Source organism: Chiloscyllium punctatum, chromosome 6 (genome assembly GCF_047496795.1).
Source record: "Chiloscyllium punctatum isolate Juve2018m chromosome 6, sChiPun1.3, whole genome shotgun sequence".
In the NCBI taxonomy this organism is placed as follows: domain Eukaryota; kingdom Metazoa; phylum Chordata; class Chondrichthyes; order Orectolobiformes; family Hemiscylliidae; genus Chiloscyllium; species Chiloscyllium punctatum.
Window position 1 is genome coordinate 26,570,514 of NC_092744.1, and position 20,174 is coordinate 26,590,687.

The window sequence follows — 20,174 nt, forward strand, 5'->3', positions numbered from 1 at the left end:
CTGAGGTGATTGTAATCATATTCAGCCAGAAGTACTAGGTTGGTGACCATCATAAACTGAGGTCCTGATGTTCCCCCAGTGTTTATCTTTATCTTTATCTAATTCTATTCACGCTAATAAGAAGAAATGGCTGAAGATCGTGCAAAGTCTATCAGTCCTGAAAATCCCAGAACTAGCTGTGCTCTACTGAAGCTTTTTCATTATAGCTGCAATATTGGCATCAACTCAGTAAGGTGGAAGACTGCCCATTTATGTCCTGTTCACACAGCAGAAGAAATTCAACCTGGCCGATTGTCTGAGCATGAGCTAAGTAGTGTCAAGCTGCACTTATTCAGCAACAACCTGCTGTCGTATTCAGTTTGTTTTTTCAGTGTCACTGGGCATTTAACCTCATTACAGATTTGATCTAAACATGGACAGAGTTAGGAGAAAACAAATGCCCTTCATATCAAGTGTTACTGGACTGAGTACAGTAGCGAGGAAACCTAGCAAAACTGAATAGGAAACAGGGAAACATCTGCACTGGTTGGAATCATATCTGCCAAAGGAAGATTTCTCCATGTTGATCTATGGTTCCTCAGCATGGTGGCCTAGGTCAACTATTTTCTGATTCTCCAGCAGTGACTCCCATCCCCAACATAAGTAGGGACACTTGCTATTCAATGAATTATGTTCAGTTTCGTTCACGATCTTCAGTTACTAAAGCCATCCATAGTTGCACAAAGACGAATTTTGACAATAATCAGGCCTCTGACAAATAACATTTGTCACATTCCTGTCAAAAAAATTATCACATCCAACAACAGAATCCAACCATGTCCTCTTAATGATCAATAATACTGTCATCATAGAATTTCCCATCATATCTACCTAGGGTGGGGATTTCCAATGGAAAGCCATTTAACTAGTTCAGCTATATAAATATTGTGGCTGGGTAATTTCTCGGTAAGTGAAACACCTGACTTTCCCCCAAAGACTGTCAATCACTTAGACACAATTCAATAGTGTGGTGGAATACTCTCCACCTACCTGCAAAGATACATGCAGCTCCAACACTCAAACTCAATGTTATCCAGCATAACCATCAAACCATTTGATCAGTATCCTGCCCATAAATATTCCCTCTCTTCAGCATGTACCATTTACAAAGAATATTCTGCAGCAACTTGCTAAGGCTTATTTAATAGCAGCCTCCAAACCCAGGATGTTTACCATCTTGAAAAACAATGGCAATAGATGCATAGAAGATGTATTGCTTTCCTGCCTGCATCTCCAGTTACTCTCTTTCCATAGTCAGTATGGCACTGGAAAAGCACTGCAGGTCAGGCAGTATCTGAGGAGCAGGAGAGTCAACAGTTTGGGCATAAGCCCTTCAAGAATGATTTTTTTTTGGGGGGGGGCGCGGTATGCTGAGATAAATAGGGTAGAGGTGGAGAAGGTGGTAATAGGGTGATGCAAGTGGGGAGGGTGGAGTGGATCGGTAGGAAGGAAGAAGAGGGTGTTGCCAAATTAAAGGGTTGGATCTGGGACGAGCTGGGGGGAGGGAGGATTTGGAAACCAGTGAAATCACTGTTGATGCCATGTTGTTGAAGATGAGGCATTCTTCCTCCCATCATGGGGTTGCTTGGATTTGGTGGCTGAGGCGGCCCAGGACTTGCATGTCCTTGGGGGAGTTGGAGTTGAAGTGGTCAGCCATAGGGCGGTGGGGCTGTTTGGTGTATGTCCTAGAGATGTTCCCTGAAACATTCCAAGAGTTGGCGTCCTGTCTCTCTGATATAGAGACCACACAGAGAGCAACATACACAGTAGATGAGGTGTATGGATATTCAGGAAAATCTCTGCTGGATGTGAAAAGATCCTTTGGGGCCTTGGATAGAGGTTGGAGGAGGGGTGTGGGGGTTTGTGGGCACAGGTTTTACACCTCTTGCAATGGCAAGGAAGGTGAGTTGGTTGGTGGGTATGGACCTAATGAGGAAGTCAAGGGAATGGTCTCTGTGGACGCAGATAAGGGTGGGAAGGGAAATATATCTCTGGGGTCTGAATTGTAGATGGTGGAGGATAATGCAGTGTAGCCAGAGATTAGGGAGGAGAAGATGAGAATTATGGGGTTCAAGGGTGGAGGTGCAGGAGGTGGAGATGATGGGCTGGAAGGCATTGTTAATCACGTGGGAGGGGAAATTATGGACCTTAATGTTTTGTACCAGGTCAGACCACTTCAAAACATTTCAAGAAAGTGGCCCAGGCCCTAACTTTGATATTTGTATTAAGGAAGCATAACAGATATTCCAGGAGGGATGCAACTGGTCCAACTACTTAGATTACTCCTTTGATTCCATATCAAGGGCCTCCCTATCTTGGGCCAGGTTAACCGAGTTTTACTTAGGGACGGTTTTGATCTGTCTCCCTGTGAATATGAGTGGTTTATGGAGGGACAGATATCAGTCTCCGTAAGCCAAGTTTCTGGCAGTGCGAGGAACGGACGTATACTTCGGCTTGGACCAGAAAGATTTCCGAACAGTGACAAAGTTGTGAATTGTCCCCCTCCATCTTAAAAACTATTAAAGACAGAGAACAGACTTTATGTATAGTACATTCTTATGAGGACAGCTTGAGTGTGGCAGGCCAGTATTCATTACAAATGAGTTTAGAAGAGAATATCTTTTTGTAACATAAAAGGTTTTTATGGGGCTTGACAAAGTTGCTCCCCCTTGTGGGAGGATCAGGACCTGATGGCATAATCTGAGTAAGTGTACATCCATTTAAAAGAGCATAAAAACATGAGTTGTTGTAAGGTATTACATAGACTGAAATGTCAAAATGGCTTTACCTGTTGCTAAGACGTTTCTGGGGTTATAAAATTAAGTGCATTGTTTGAATCAAGTTTTTTTTTGATAACCTGTAAATTGCTGTGCCAAACTGGTATTCACAACTGTACCAACAGATACAATAAGATTTAAGCATCTCTTGACTACATCAAGTGATGTGAAATATCTTTCAACATCATACTCTGTAAATATAGGCTCTTAATTAAAATATCTAGTTACATCAAATCCTCACAGAAATCAGATTCATCTTCTGAACCACTCTCTAAGCTTTCCCCTAGCTAAATCATGCAGTATGACTTCACAGTGTCTTTGAAGTCCAAGTTTTTAAAAATAATTTATTTCTCCTCTTCATTTCTCCTTACTTTTTTAAGATCCTTGTCCCATTTTGAACTTTATTTCCAGTTACCTTTCTTCCAGTTTGATTTTTAAAAAATTTTCTAATTTAATCTTCTATTAGCAAACATCAATTTCCAGTTTCTCTCATTAATTCTAAATATGAGAACAATTCTTCTTCTTCCTCAGGAGGCTAAGGAAATTCCACATCCATAAGGATGCACCATAGAAAGAATTCTATCTGGATGCATCACGACTGGTATGGTAAGCGATCGGTCTAGGACTGTAAGAAACTACAAAAGATTATGAATGCAGTCCAGGCCATTGTGCAAACCAACTTTTCATCCACTGACTCCATCTACACTTCTCCATGCCTCGGATGTAACATCAAAGACTCCACCCACCCTGGTTATAAGCTCTTCTAACCTCATTCAGCAGACAGAAGATAAGGGTGAAAGAACAGCTTCAAAAATGTAAATAACATTCTTCAATTTTATAATCTTAGAGAACCTGTACAAGAAGGACTGATTGCACCTAAATTGGAAGGAGACTAATATACTGGCAGGGAAATTTTATAGAACTGCTTGGGAGGATTTAAACTAGTAAGGTGGGGTGGGGGGGAACCCAGTGATAGTGAGGAAAGAGCTCGATCTGAGACAGGTACAGCTGAGAACAGAAATGAGTCAAACAAACAGTCAGGGCAGGCAGGGACAAGATAGGACTAATAAATTAAACTGCATTTATTTCAATGCAAGGGGCCTAACAGGGAAGGCAGATGAACTCAGGGCATAGTTAGGAACATGGGACTGGAATATCATAGCAATTACAGGAACATGGCTCAGGGATGGGCATGACTGGCAGCTTAATGTTCCAGGATACAAATGCTATAGGAAAGGTAGAAAGGGAGGCAAGAGAGGAGGGGGAGTGGCATTTTTGATAAGGGATAGCATTACAGTTGTGCTGAGGGAGGATATTCCCAGAAATACATCCAGGTAAGTTATTTGGGTGGAAATGAGAAATAAGAAAGGGATGATCACCTTACTGGGATTGTATTTTTGACCCCCCCATAGTCAGTGGGAAATTGAGAAACAAACTTGTAAAGAGATTTCAGCTATCTGTAAGAATAATAGGGTAGTTATGGTAGGGGATTTTAACTTTCCAAACAGTAACTGGGATTGCCATAGTGTTAAAGGTTTGGATGGAGAGGAATTTCTTAAGTGCGCACAAGACAATGTTCTGATTCAGTATGTGGATGTACCTACTAGAGAAGGTGCAAAACTTGACCTACTCTTGGGAAATAAGGCAGGGCAGGTGACTGAGGGGAGCACTTTGGGGCCAGCGACCATAATTCTATTCATTTTAAAATAGTGATGGAAAAGGATAAACCAGATCTAAAAGTTGAAGTTCTAAATTGGAGGAAGGCCAATTTTGACGGTATTAGGCAAGAACTTTCGATTGCTGATTGGAGGCAGATGTTCGCATGTAAAGGGACGGCTAGAAAATGGGAAGCCTTCAGAAATGAGATAAGAATCCAAAGTATATTCCTGTTAGGGTGAAAGGGAAGGCTGGTAGGTATAGGGAATGCTGGATGAATAAAGAAATTGAGGGTTTGGTTAAGAAAAAGAAGGAAGCATATGTGAGGTATAGAGTGAATCCTTAGAAAAGTATAAAGAAAGTAGGAGTATACTTAAGAGGGAAGTCAGGAGGGAAAAACAAGGACGTGAGATAGAATTAAGGAGAATCCAAAGCTATTGGCCAAAGGGTTTTACAAATATATTAAGGACAAAAGGATAATTAGGGAGAGAATAGGGCCCCTCAAAGATCAGCAAGGTGGCCTTTGAGTGGAGCCACAGAAAATGGGGGAAGATACTAAATGAATATTTTGCATCAGTATTTACTGTGGTAAAGGATATGGAAGATATAGACTGTAGGGAAATAGATGGTGACAACTTGCAAAATGTCCAGATTACAGAGGAGGAAATGCTGGATGTCTTGAAACGGTAAAAAGTGGATACATCCCCAGGACCTGATCAGGTGTACCCGAGAACTCTGTGGGAAGCTAGAGAAGTGATTGCTGAGATATTTGTATCATAGATAGTCACAGGTGAGGTGCTGGAAGACTGGACGTTGGCAAACATGGTGCCACTGTTTAAGAAGGGCAGTAAAGACAAGCCAGGGAACTATACACCGGTGACCCTGACCTCGGTGGTGGGCAAGTTGTTGGAGGAAATCCTGAGGGACAGGATGTACATGTATTTGGAACAGCAAGGACTGATTCGGGATAGTCAACGTGGCTTTGTGTGTGGGAAATCATGTCTCACAACCTTGGTCAAGTTTTTTGAAGAAATAACGAAGAAGATTGATGAGGGCAGAGCAGTAGATGTGATCTATATGGACTTCAGTAATGCGTTCGACAAGGTTCCCCATGGGAGACCAATTAGCTAGGTTAGATCTCATGCAATACAGGGAGAACTAGCCATTGGGATACAGAACGGGTTCTAAGGTAGAAGATAGAGGGTGGTGGTGGTGGAGGGTTATTTTTCAGACTGGAGGCCTGTCACCAGTGGAGTGCCACAAGGATCGGTGCTGGGCCCTCTACTTTTTGTCATTTACATAAATGATTTGGATGTGAGCATAATTGGTATAGTTAGTAAGTCTGCAGATGACACCAAAATTGGAGTTATAGTGGACAACGAAGAGGGTTACCTCAGATTACAACAGGATCTGGACCAGATGGGCCAATGGACTGACAAGTGGCAGATGGAGTTTAATTTAGATAAATGCGAGGTGTTGCATTTTGGGAAAGCAAATCTGAGCAGGACTTATACACTTAATGGTAAGGTCCGAGGGAGTGTTGCTGAACAATGAGACCTTGGGAGTTCCGCTTCCTAGCTCCTTGAAAGTGGAGTCGCAGGTAGATAGGATAGTGAAGGCGGCGTTTGGTATGCTTTCCTTTATTGGTCAGAGTATTGAGTACAGGAGTTGGGAGGTCATGTTGTGGCTGTACAGGACTTAGGCCACTGTTGGAATATTGCGTGCAATTCTGGTCTCCTTCCCATCGGAAAGATGTTGTGAAACTTGAAAGGGTTCAGAAAAGACTTACAAGGATGTTGCCAGGGTTGGAGGATATGAGCCACAGGGAGAGGCTGAACAGGCTGTGGCTGTTTTCCATGGAGCATCGGAAGCTGAGTGGTGACCTTATCGAGGTTTACAAGATTATGAGGGGCATGAACAGGATAGACAAGGTCTTTTCCCTGGGGTCAGGGAGTCCAGAACTAGAGGGCATAGGTTTGGGGTGAGAGGGGAAAGGTATAAAAGAGACCTAAGGGGCTACGTTTTCACACAGGGGGTGGTAAGTGTGTGGAATGAGCTACCAGAGGAAGTGGTGGAGGCTGGTACAATTGCAACATTTAAGAGGCATTTGGATGGGTATATGAATAGGAAGGGTTTGGAGGGATATGGGCCAGGTTCTGGCAGGTGGGACTAGATTGGGTTGGGATATCTGGTCGGCGTGGACGAGTTGGACTAAAGGATCTGTTTCCATGCTGTACATCTCTATGACTCTCAAAGTCTATGCAATAGGCAAAGCCATTGAGAAGCTAACTCTTAGGATGAAGGAGCCAAGAACAAAAGAACAGAACAAACACCCATATGGGTTCCCTCATGAGTTTCACGAGGAGAAAACAGATTGAAGAACTAAATTAAATCAATGTCTGAGCATATATTCTACTGTTTCACAGGTCTTTCTTGATTCTTTATAAATCAATTTTACCTGCTTAAAACCTATTAAAATTCTAATTTTTCTCAGTATAAAATGTCATTGATCTGTCGAGTTATTGTTTCTCACTCCAGAGATCTGGACAGATAGGGAAAAGATGCTTTGATGTAGACCTCCGTCAGGTCAGCTTCAACACATCTTTCTCCTACCTCATTCCCTGTGAAAAAACAAAGTCATTGACCTGAAACTATAACACCTACACAATTCACAGATGCTGGCTCACAGTTTCTCCAGCATTTTGTTTTTATTTTGGATATCCATTATTTGCATCTGGGTCAGTCCTGTGATGTTGAGAATTCCTCAGAATTCTTAGCTATAATTGTTGCAAGAATCATCATGACCCAAACTGGACACAGCATTTAAGGTATGATCTGAATTGATACGATATAGACTTGGCAGCATAGCTCATCCCACGAATGGACACTGATAATCCAAAAGGAAGTTAGCACTCCCAAAACAGATGAAGGGCGTATTTGCAGGTGGGTGCATGGTAAATCTACGACATTGTTAACAAAATACGTCAACTAAATTCAATGTTTGAAAATGTTTATGGTAGTTAAATGATATGCTGGTATTATTCAAGTTTGAGACAAAAGCCACTCAAATGTAGCCCGATGACAAAGCATTCTCGCTACATCCCACAGCAGAACATAAAGACACTGTTACAGCACAGTAAGGAACATCCTTAAGCACTCAAAATGACTTCACCCATTGGCTAGAATCCAGCTTGGTGTTGTCTTGACTTCAGGTTCTGGGGATATTACCAGAACTGATCCAGTCTGCATCAAACAATGGGAAAGCAGCAGCAAATGAGAGTTGTACAGAGGTTTTACAGGGCTTCCTCAAACCCCAGATATTGGCTAGGCCATCACTGAATGTGATATTCAAGCCATCTGCATGCAGAAACGTTTCCCCAAACCAAACAATTTCAAATTTATTTGTGCCCACAAAACCTTACTTATAGGGACTGAACTTTTGAAAGTGAGAGGAGGGAAAAATATTTATTAATTGTTACATTAGCAATAGGTTATTGCATTGAACTGCCATCATTGCAGGTTTCCAACTGACAGCATGGGCTACACGTATTGAACAGGGAAGGGTATAGAAGGGATTGAGGGGTTTGTTTAATTAATCAATGTACTAATTTATAGATAAACAAATAGTAATAAAAGTTCCAAGGCTGGAATAGTGTAAACAAATCTCTGGTTGCTAATTTGGGGAACCAAGAGCGATCAATTCCTTAAAATGAGGAAATGGGAGGGAGATGCCAAAAGTGGCCATATTCACAGCCTCGCTTGATGAATGCAGCAAGTCACTGACAATCTGTCCCCACAGCCCAGTTTAGAAAATAGTTGGGCTGAATATTGCGATCTCATAGAAATCCTTCTTTGCGAAATTGTTCCTGGAGAATGTCTTTATACTCGTCAAAGCCACCATCCACTCGCTTCACAGTACCACAGCCGCACACCCACAGCTCCTTGCATACCATACGAATCAGCCGTTCATCATGAGATACCAGGATCACGCCACCCTGTCATCAGAGCAGACAGCATTAATGCAGCAACAGCAAATTCAATATCAGCTTTTCAAGAACAATTTAAAGAGGTTCTTGCTCAAACCGTAGCTCCCTCATCTCTGAGCTAGACATCTGTAGTTCAAGCTTCAGTCCATAGAGTTGAGCCCGTAAACCAGACTGACATGACCAGTACCATTACTGAGGCTTTTCCCTCTTTGAGAGGACATGAAAATGCTGCCTCGGGTTGATGTAAAAGATCCCACAGGTAATGCTTAATGAGTAGCAGGGTGGTTTCTGTTAGCATGATGGCGTATGTTTATCTGTAAGTTAAGAATGTGCTCAAACTGTGCTTGAATGCAGGGGGACTGGTGTGTAAGAGTATGGATAACTTGCTACAAAGTACAGGGAATTGGCGAAACTGAACCTAGAGATTTGTTACAGTTTTGGTCTCAGAATCATAGAGATGCACAGCACAAAAACAGATCCTTTAGTCCAACTCGTCCATGCCGACCAGATATCCCAACCCAATCTAGTCGCACCTGCCAGCACCTGGCCCATATCCCTTCAAACCCTTCCTAATCATATACCCATCCAAATGCCTTTTCAAATGATGCAATTGTACCAGCCTCCACCACTTCCTCTGGCAGCTCATTTCATACACTTACCACCCTCTGCGTGAAAAAGTTACCCCTTAGGTCTCTTTTATATCTTTCCCCTCTCATCCTAAACCTAGGCTCTCTAGTTCTGGACTCCCCCACCTCAGGAATGAAATTTTGTCTACTTAACCTATCCATGCCTCTCATGATTTTATAGATCTTTACAAGGTCGCCCCTCAGTCTCCGACGCTCCAGGGAAAACAGCACCAGCCTATTCAACCTCTCCCGATAGTTCAAATCCTGGAACCCTGGCAACATCCTTGTAAATCTTTTCTGAACCTTTTTAAATTTCATAACGTCCTTCCGATAGGAAGGAGACTAGAACTGCATGTAATATTCCAACAGTGGCCGAACCAACTGCAACATGACCTCCCAACTCCTATACTCAATGCTCTGACCAAAATGCCTTCTTAACTATCCCATCTACCTGCGACTCCACTTTCAAGGAGCTCTGAACCTGCACTCCAAGGTCTCTTTGTTCAGCAACACTCCCTAGGACCTTACCATTAAGTGTGTAAGTCCTGCTAAGATTTGCTTTCCCAAAAAACAGCCCCTCGCATTTATCTAAATTAAACTCCATCTGCCACTTCTCAGCCCATTTTATCAAGATTTTGTTGTAATCAGAGATAACCTTCTTCACTGTCCACTACACCTCCAACTTTGGTGTCATCTGCAAACTTACTAACTATACCAGTTATGCTCACATCCAAATCATTTATGTAAATGACAAAAAGTAGAGGGCCCAGCATCGATGCTAGTGGTACTCCATTGGTCACAGGCTTCCAGTCTGAAAAACAATCCTCCACCACCACCCTCTGTCTTCTACCTTTGAGCCAGTTCTGTATCCAAATGACTAGCTCTCCCTGTATTCCATTCCATGTTAACCAATCTGCCACGGGGAACCTTGTCAAACGCCTTACTGAAGTCCATATAGATCTCATCCACCACTCTGCCCTCATCAATCCTCTTTGATACTTCATCAAAAAACTCAACCAAGTTTGTGAGAAATGATTTCCCATGCACAAAGCCATGTTGACTATCCCTAATCAGTCCTTGCCTCTCCAAATACATGTACATCCTGTCCCTCAGGATTCCCTCTAACAACTTGCCCATGAGTGACATCAAGCTCACTGGTCTATAATTCCCTGGCTTGTACTTACCACCCTTTTTAAACAGTGGCACCACGTTAGCCAACCTCCAGTCTTTCGGTACCTCATCTGTGACTATCGATGATACAAATATGTCAGCAAGGGGCACTGCAATCATTTCCCTAGCTTCCCAGAGTTAGAGGGTACACCTGATCAGGACCTGGAGATTTATTCACTTTTTTGTATTTGAAGACATCTAGCATTTCCTCCTCTATAATGTGGAGATTTTCAAGATGTTACCATCTATTTTCCCCACATTCAATATCTTCCATGTCCTTTTCCACAGTAAACACTGATGCAAAATACTTGTTTAATATCTCCCCCATCTCCTACAGCTCCACACAAAGGCCGCTTTGCTGATGTTTGAGGGGCCCTATTCTCTCCCTAGTTACCCTTTTGTCCTTAATGTATTTGTAAAAACCCTTTGGATTCTCCTTAACTCTATTTGTCAAAGCTATGTCATTGTCCCCTTTTTGCCCTTCTGATTTCCCTCTTAAGTATACTCCTACAGCCTTTATACTCTAAGGATTCACTCTATCTATCCTGTCTGCACCTGACATATGCTTCCTTCTTTTTCTTAACCAAACCTCAATTTCTTTAGTCATCCAGCATTTTCTATTCCTACCACTCTTTCTTTTCATTCTAACAGGAACATTCTGCCTCTGGACTCTCATTATCTCTTTCTGAAAGCTTCCCATTTTCCAGGTGTCCCCTTTACCCGTGAATATCTTCCCCCAATCAGCTTTTGAAAGTTCTTGCCTAATACAGTCAAAATTAGTCTTCCTCCAATTTAGAACTTCAACTTTTAGATCTGGTCTATCCTTTTCTATCACTACTTTAAAACTAATAGAATTATGGATGCTGGTCCCAAAGTGCTCCCCCACTGACACCTCAAGTCACCTGACCTGCCTCATTTCTCAAGAAGATTACGGATAGTCAACATGGCTTTGTGTGTGGGAAATCATGTCTCACAAATTTGATTGAGTTTTTTGAAGAAGTAACAAAGAGGATCGATGAGGGCAGAGTGGTAGATGTTATCTACATGGATATCAGTAAGGCGTTCGACAAGGTTCCCCATGGGAGACCAATTAGCTAGGTTAGACCTCATGGAATACAGGGAGAACTAGTTACTTGGATACAGGACTGGCTCAAAGGTAGAAGACAGAGGGTGGTGGTGGAGGGTTGTTTTTCCGACTGGAGGCCCGTGACCAGTGGAGTGCCACAAGGATCGGTGCTGGGTCCTCTACTTTTTGTCATTTACATAAATGACTTGGATACGACCATAAGGAGGTACAGTTCGTAAGTTTGCAGATGACACCAAAATTGGAGTTATAGTGGATAGCGAAGAGGGTTATCTCAGATTACAATAGAACCTTGACCAGATGGGCCAATGGGCTGAGAAGTGGCAGATGGAGTTTAATTCAGATAAATTGGAGGTGCTGCATTTTGGGAAAGCGAATCTTCGCAGGACTTATACACTTAATGGTAAGGTCCGAAGGAGTGTTGCTGAACAAAGAGACCTTGGAGTGCAGCTTCATAGCTCCTTGAAAGTGGAGTCGCAGGTAGATAGGATAGTGAAGGCGGCATTTAGTATGCTTTCCTTTATTGGTCAGAATATTGAGTACAGGTGTTGGGAGGTCATGTTGCAGCTGTACAGGATATTGGTTAGGCCACTGTTGGAATATTGCGTGCAATTCTGGTCTCCTTCCTATCGGAAAGATGTTGTGAAACTTGAAAGGGTTCAGAAAAGATTTACAAGGATGTTGCCAGGGTTGGAGAATTTGAGCTATAGGGAGGGGTCAAACAGGCTGTGGCTGTTTTCCCTGGAGTGTCGGAGGCTGAGAGGTGACCTTGTAGAGATTTACAAAATTATGAAGGGCGTGGATTGGGTAAATAGGCAAAGTCTTTTCCCTAGGGTTGGGGAATCCAGAGGGCATAGGTTTAGGGTGGGGGTGGAGGATATAAAAGAGACTTATGGGACAACCTTTTCACACAGATGGTGGTACGGGTATGGAATGAGCAACCAGAAGAAGTGGTGGAGGCTGGTACAATTGCAACATTTAAAAGGTATTTGGATGGGTATATGAATAGGAAGGGTTTGGAGGGATATGGGCCGAGTGCTGGCAGGTGAGACTAGATTGGATTGGGATATCTGGTCGGCATGGACAAGTTGGACCGAAGGGTCTGTTTCCATGCTGTACATTTCTATAACTCTATGAGTAGGTCAAGTTTTGCACCTTCTCTAGTAGGTACATCCACATATTGAATCAGAAAATTTTCCTGTACACACTTAAATTCCTCTCCATCTAAACCCTGAACACAATGGCAGTCCCAGTCCATGTTTGGAAAGTTAAAATCCACTACCATAATCACCCTATTATTCTTACAGATAACGGAGATCTCCTGACAAATTTGATTCTCAATTTCCCTCTGACAATTTGGGGTCTATAATACAATTCCAATATGATCATCCCTTTCTTATTTTTCAGTTCAACCCAAATAACTTTGCTGTAATGTTTTTCCAGGAATATCCTCCCTCAGTGCAGCTGTAATGCTATCCCTTAAAAACACTGCTCCCCTCTCTTGCCTCCCTTCGTTTTGAGCATTTGTATGCTGGTACATGAAGCTGACAGTCATGTGCATCCATGAGTCATGTTTCTGTAACTGCTTTATATCCCAGTCCCATGTTCCAAACCATGCCTGCAGTTCATCTGCCTTCCCTGTTAGGCCTGTTACATTGAAATAAATGCTTTGTCCCTGCCTGCCTTGACTGGTTGACTCGCTTCTTTTATCAATTGTACCAGTCTCAGATTGATCTCTTTCCTCACTATCTCCCCTTAATAGTTTAAAACCTCAGCAGCTCCAGCAAATCTCCCTGCCAGTATATTAGTCCCCTTCCAATTCAGATGCAATCCATCCTTCTTGTACAGGTCACTTCTACCCCAGAAGACATTCCAATGATCCAAAAATGTGAATCCTTCTCCCATACACCAGCTTCTCAGCCATGCATGCATCTGCCCTATTCTCCTATTCCTACACTCACTAGCTCGGAGCACCGGGCGTAATCCAGATATTACTATTCTCAAGGATCTCCTTTATAAATTCCTGCCTAACTCTCTATATTCTCCCTTCAGAATCTCATCCTTTTCTTTTCCTATGTCATTGGTTCCAATGTGTACAATGATCTCCTGCTGGTCCTTCTTCCCCTTGAAAACATCCTGCACCCTCTGAGACATCCTTGATCCTGGCACCAGGGAGCAACACACCATTCGCTGATTTTTCGCTGCTGGCCACAGAAATGTCTGTCTGTGCTTTGGACTGGAGAGTTCCTGAACACAATTGATCTCTTGGAGCCCAACGTAACCCTCATTGCACTAGAGTCAGTATTAATACCAGAATCTTGGCTGTTCGTGCTACATTGCCCTGAGAATCCATCACCCTATACTTTCCAAAACAGCATACCTGTTTGAAACGGGGGCAGTAGTATTCCTGCACTACCTGCCTATCTCTCTTACCTTTCCTGGAGTTAACCCACCTATGTGACTGTATCTGCAACATTTCTCCTATCCTATAACTGCCATCCATTACATCTCCTTGCTCTTGTAAATTCCTCATTGCCACTGTGTCTCCACTTGATCCATTCAATCTGATCGGATTTGCAATCAATGGCATTTCTTGCAGATATAATCCTCAGCAACACATACACTGTCCCTAAACTCCCACACCCGACAAGTACAACATATCACTCTACTAAAGGCTATTTTTGCTTCTTTCAATCAACAGACCCAAGAAATAGCACTGTCTTATTCCTCTACAAAACACTGCTCCAGGCTAACTTAATGCTTATATGTCTCTTGATTAAACTTAAAAACATAAGCCATCTCAATAAGGAGGTACATTCTTGCACTGGGAGCCTTAAGACCATAAAATATAGGAGCAGAATTAAGCCATTTGACCAACTGAGTCTGCTCCGCCACACAATCATGGTTGATATGTTTTTCAACTCCATTCTCCTGGCACATCCTTGATCACTTTATCAATAAAGAGCCTGTCTTGGTTTTAAATGGACTCAATGTCATAGCCTCCTCAGCCTTAAGCAGCAATGAGTTTTACAGAGTCACCACTCTCTGGCTGAAGAAATTCCTCATCTCAGTTCTAGAGGGTTGGCCCTTCACTCAGAGGCTGTGCTTTGGTGTTTGAGTCTCTCCTTCTAATCAATACATCTTTTCCACATCCACTCTATCCAGGCCTCACTGTATTCTCAAAGTTTCAATTTGACTCCCCTTCATCCTTCCAAACTCCACAAAGTACAGACCTGGAGCCCTCAGCTGCTCCACATACAAGTCCTTAATTCTTGGAATTGTTTTTGTAAACTCCTCTGTGCCCCCTCCAATGCCAGTGTTTCTTTCCTATTGTGACCAAAACTGCTCACAATATTCCAAATGCAGTCTGACCAGAGCCTTATACAGCCTCAGTAGTATATTTCTCCTCTTATGTTCTACCTTTCTTGAAATTAATGTTAACACTGCATTTGTCAACCTAACTGCCAAATGAGCCTGCATGTTAATCTTAAAAAGATCCTGACCTAGAACTCCCTTTGTGTTTTAGATTTCCAAAGCCTTTCCCAGTTTAGAAAATAGCCTATGCCTCTTTTCTTCCCAACAAAGTCCATAACTTCTCACTTTCGTACATTGTATTCCTTCTGCCACATCTTTTCCCACTCTCCAAGGATGCCCAAGTCCCTCTGCAGTCTCCCTGTTTCTCAACACTATCTGTCCCTCGACCTATCTTTGTGTCACCTGAAAGCATAGCAAAAATCCCCTCAGTTCCTTCATCTAGATCACTGATTTATAATGCGAATAGCTTTGATCCCAACACAGACCCCTGCATAATTCCACTAGTCACCAGCTGCCATCCTGATAAAGATTCCTTTATCCCCATGCTCTGCCTTCAGCCAGTCAGACAATCCTCTATCCATGCCAGTACTGTGCCCCTAACACCACGGGCTCTTATATTATTCATGAGCCTCCTACCCTGTCACATCAACAGGCTCTCCTTAGTGTATCGCGCGTCTTTATGTCCTCAAAGAATTGAAGCAATCAAATAAAGTCCGCTGGAATGATTCCTGGAATGAAATGGCTGATTTATGACGAAAGATGGTGCAGGTCAGACTTATGTCCACTGGAGTTCAGAAAAACGAGTGATGATCTTAATGACACATGTAATGCTTTGAGAGGGTTTAACAGAGTGGATTTTGAGAGGATGCTATCCCTTCTAGTAGAACTAAGGGACACAGTTTCATTCTTCTACTTAAGATGCAATTGAAGAGAAATGTCTTTTCTCATAGTTGCTAGTCTTTGGAATTCTATTTTGCAGAGAACAGTGAGTACTGGTTCATTGAGTATATCCAAGGCCGGATTAGGCAGATCATATACTGACATGGGATTCAGGGTTCTGGAACAGACAGGAAAGCATAGTATTGGCCACAAATAGGCCAGGCATCATCTTACAAAATGGCAGCCCAGGCTGAATGGGGCAAATTTCCTTCTCACTTCTATGGTTATGATTGAATCATCAAATGATCACAGGTGATGAAGATAATTAAAACAGATTATCTTGATATTATTTCTGTTAACAGATCTTACTGTGGTTAGATTTGCTTCCTTGTTTCCTATATTTGAACAAAAATTACAATTTAAAAGTAATTAATTGACTGGAAAAGACTTTGGGATAACCATGGTGAAAAGCACTATAGAACTGACAGGAGGAGATGGCACGACCTTTCGTCTCAAAGGTCAGTATTAACCAACCAGGGCAGTCATCTCGTTTCAGGTACTGGTGTCTTAATCTGGTTTGACAGAGTAACTGAAAAGCTTTTCTAGCGTGCCTATGAAATTCTGATGGTTCTTGCAAATCAAGTATTGATCAATATCTAGCTGCAAAATCTCCAGGAGGTGGGAGTCGCATAGCAATCAAGAATGGAAACTGCAGGTGTTCCACCCCGTAACTTCACTCCAACCTCTGAGCAATTATACCAACTGTACTGCTACCGATATTTTATTTTAATTTTTTTGGATAAAAAGAAACAATAAAACAAAACATCAAAATCTGCCAAATTCCTTTCTCCATCTGGCCCATTATTATTATTTACATTGTTAGCTACATAGAGTTGTAGAGCACAGAAATAGACCCTTCGTTGAACCAGTTCATGCTGAACACAATCCCAAACTAACTTAATCCCACCTGCCTTGTTCGCTGATGAGTTACTAAAATATATAACTGGCATTGGTTGGTGGTCTCAGCTTATTCATATAATGCAATCAGGGGAACTTTAACCTTGCTGTGTACGCTAACAAAATGCAAAGAGGAAGAGCAGAGATTTTTGTATCTTACTTCCTTAGTTGACTGAAAGGTGGATAACATTGGTGTTGAATGTCTGAAGTACTGGACTTGGATTGTGTGAAAGATGTTACTTGCAAAAATACATGCCTTGCCAGTGACTCTAAATGATAAGCAATTGTTTAACAGGTGAACAAGCAACATGTCCAGGTTTCAGCTACATGTGAAATCAGACCCCAAGGTAGAAGGGCAATATCTAAAATACCAGTTGGTAACAGTGTTATGTAGCCTCAAAAGGACGAAAGCAGACATTGAAGGGTGGATGCCATGATCTATTTGTTCACTGTGATGCATGAAGCCATTCAAGTAGTAATAGAAAATTTGATTTAAAAAAAAGGCAGGTAAGAGAAGTGTAGTGACAGTAGTAGTCACCATCATCAGCTGACTGCAAGGGTCCAGTTGGCTGTGTTATCTGCTAGTGCCAGGTTTCAGAAAATCCGCTCCAGAGTTTTTTTAATATTAGCTGTGCATAGGATGTTCGTGTTGCTGGCAATTAATAGCCATCTCTAAACACCCTGGAGAAATTTGTGGGAAGTCACCATCTTGAACTGCTGCAGTCCTGAAGGTGTAAGTATACCTAGTGTTGTTAAGAAGTGTGGCCCTGTGACACGGAAGGAATGGTGAAATATTTCCAAGTCAGGGCTGAGTGTGGCTTGGAGGGGAACTCGTAGGGAGTGGTATTCTTTTGCATTTACTGCTCTTGTCCTTCTGAAAAGGTTCTAAGTTTGGAAGGTGACATCAAAGGAGCCTTGGCAGACTGACATAGTGCATCTTGAGTGTTGTTAAAAGCTGTCCCCATCCAGACAAGTTGAAAGGATTCCACCACTCTCCTGACTTGCAGTGGTCTTGGAGATGGTCGACAGGTTTAGGGAATTCAAGAGATAAGTTTATTTGCTGCAGAATTCCTAGTCTCTGACTTGCTCTTGTAGCCACAGTATTTACATGGCTGGTCCAGTTCAGTTTCTGGATAATGGTTACTCCCAGGATGTTGATAATGAGGTTTCAGCAATGGCAAGGCTATTGAATATCAAGAGAAGATGGTTAGATTTTCTTTCTTGTTGTAGATGGTCTTTGCTTGGCACTGGTATGGCACAAATCATGTCACTTAGCCCAAACCTAATTTCCAGATATTGGAAATAGGTTGACCGACAGGACTTTTAGTGAGAGAAGGATGATCTAGTTGAATAAATAAAAAGAATATTGGTGACTATGATAACCATCAGTGATTGTTCTAAAAACCATTTGGGTTGCATGTCCTTGAGGAAATGTGCCACCTAACTTACAAATACATGAACTAGGATGAGCAAGGCATTCAGTCCCTTGAGCCTGTTCCATTCAATAAGAACATAGCTGATTTGATTACTCCATATTTCTGCTGATAACCTTTCACACCTTTACCGATCAAAGATCTCTGCCTTGAAAGTATTTGCGGACTCTGTTTCCACTGCCTTTTAATGAAGAGAGTTCCAAAACCTCAGGACCCTTAGAAGAAACAATTTTCCTTTTCTGTCTTATCTGCTCTATGTGCAACTCCAAACACACACCAACATGGCTTACTCTTCACTGTCTGCTGAAAAAGCTTAGTAAACCATTCAAGGGTATTTAGGAATGAACAACAAACGCTGACCCTGAAGTGACATCCACATTTATAAAGAAGAGTAAGAATTAAAGAGAAAAATGAGGTGAGTTTTGAGAAGATTTGTAGCTCAGGTTGAGGTTCTGGATGTAAGTTTGCTTGCTGAGCTTCGTTTTTAAACATTTTGTCACCGTACTAGGTATCTCTGTGAGCCTCCAGTGATGCACTGGTGTTATGACCCACTTTTTATTTATGTATTTAGGTTTCTTTGGGTTGGTGATGTCATTTGCTGTGGGGATGTTATTTCCTGTTCTTTTTCTCAGAGGGTGGTAAATGGGTCCAAGTCAATAGTTTGTTGGAGTTCCAGTTGGAATGCCATGCTTCTAGGAATCCTCGTGCATGTCTGTGTTTGGCTTGTCCCAGTCGAAGAGCTCATCTATATGTAAGGATACTGGTGATAGTGGGTCACATCTTTTCTGGATTCACTGGATTTTTGATTTCCTAGAAGCATGGCGTTCCAACCGGAACACTTAAACACATCAGCTTAGACCCCATTTAACACACTATGAGAAAAAGAACAGGAAATTACATCACCACAGGAAATGACATCACCAATTCAAGGACACTTAAACACATAAATAGAAAGTGCTTCTGAGGCTCACTGATGTTACCTAGTATGATAACGAAACATCTGAAAACAAACCTTCCACTCAGTGAGCAAACTTACATTGAGAAAAATGGGTTTGGGATGTCTGGCAGTTGTGAAAGGCTCTAAAGAAATTCAAGTCTTTCTTATTTTAAATTGTTTAAGTTTGAGTGCTAGCACTTACTTAATGTGTTATTTAGCTGAAATCCTGATTTTGCTTTTGGAAGTAGCCTTGCAAATATTTTTACCTTAAATTTCTGTAGTGCGTTTCCCAATGCCTCAATGGTCTCCATGTCTAGATGGTTTGTAGGTTCATCCAGGATATAAAAGTTGGGTCTGGAATTAAAAAAAACAAATGTTACATTATTCACAGTAAGTGAATGAAATAACGAGCTCGACAACATACTTCGCGTAAACCCTGCAGATGGATACCATAAAAAGTTTAGATCTAGCTCATATCAATGCAGCTGAAAAACACAAGGACATAAAGATGTAGGAAAAAAGCAGGGACTTGGTGCAAAGTGAAGAAATCCACAAGAGCCAGTGTAGCTGTGATGGGCCATGCTGCCATTTCCTCCACAATACCATTCTGATTAGCAAGACTGCAGTGTAGGTTCAAAAGCTGATTTTAGCAGACTGCAAGATAGAAATTACAACAGACAATGTGTTCGAGCAAGAGAGATAAACAGTGTGAGCAACAGCGAGCGTGAGGGCAAGCATGTTCAACCATATTATCTAGTAAGCATTTGCAAGTGGCACCAGCATGGAGGACAACCAACTTGGCTAAGAAATAACTCACTGATGCTCAGAGTGAATAATATTCAAGGGGAAACAATACCAGAGAATGAGCTAACCCCAGTTAAAAATATTTTTATCCCCCCAGAGAGATTACTGGGGAGTGGGGGGGGGGGGGGGGGGGGGGGGGAATAAAAACAAAAGATTATAAAAATTGCATGAATTCCTTGGATATAGACTGGAGAAAAGCAATTCCCCACAAGCGGGAGTGGGGCAGGTGAGATCAGGATGTGGGTGGAGGAGGGAGAAGAAAATTGTAGCAGCAAGAACAAAGTGGGGAAGGAGATATGACAATGCAAGCAATTGTGGGAGAAATGGGAGAGATGATGGTTACACTGTCCATGCTCTTGTGAATTTATGTAAATATCAGTTCTGCAACAGAAAGCAGCTGGTAGAAATTTAGTACCTCAAAGAGGGAGAATGAGGGGGGAATGGCTGACTTTCCAGACAGAAAACAAGGGATTTGGTTTTTACTCTGCAGCAAGAAACCAAGTGAAATACC

At 42.1% G+C, this 20,174-nt stretch overlaps 1 protein-coding gene across 2 annotated transcripts in view; it reads right to left on the bottom strand.

Annotated features, from left to right (window-relative positions):
* Positions 1-7,465: 7,465 nt before the first annotated feature.
* abcf3 (ATP-binding cassette, sub-family F (GCN20), member 3) overlaps positions 7,466-20,174 on the bottom strand; it is a 102,048-nt gene continuing 89,339 nt past the window's right edge. For both annotated transcript variants that reach the window (XM_072572178.1, XM_072572179.1), the window contains 2 exons: positions 19,126-19,213; positions 7,466-8,467 (listed from right to left, as the gene is read on the bottom strand). In XM_072572178.1, the coding sequence (XP_072428279.1) occupies positions 8,309-8,467; positions 19,126-19,213 (247 nt within the window). In that variant the 3' untranslated portion in view covers positions 7,466-8,308. The remainder of the gene's footprint in view (positions 8,468-19,125; positions 19,214-20,174) is intronic.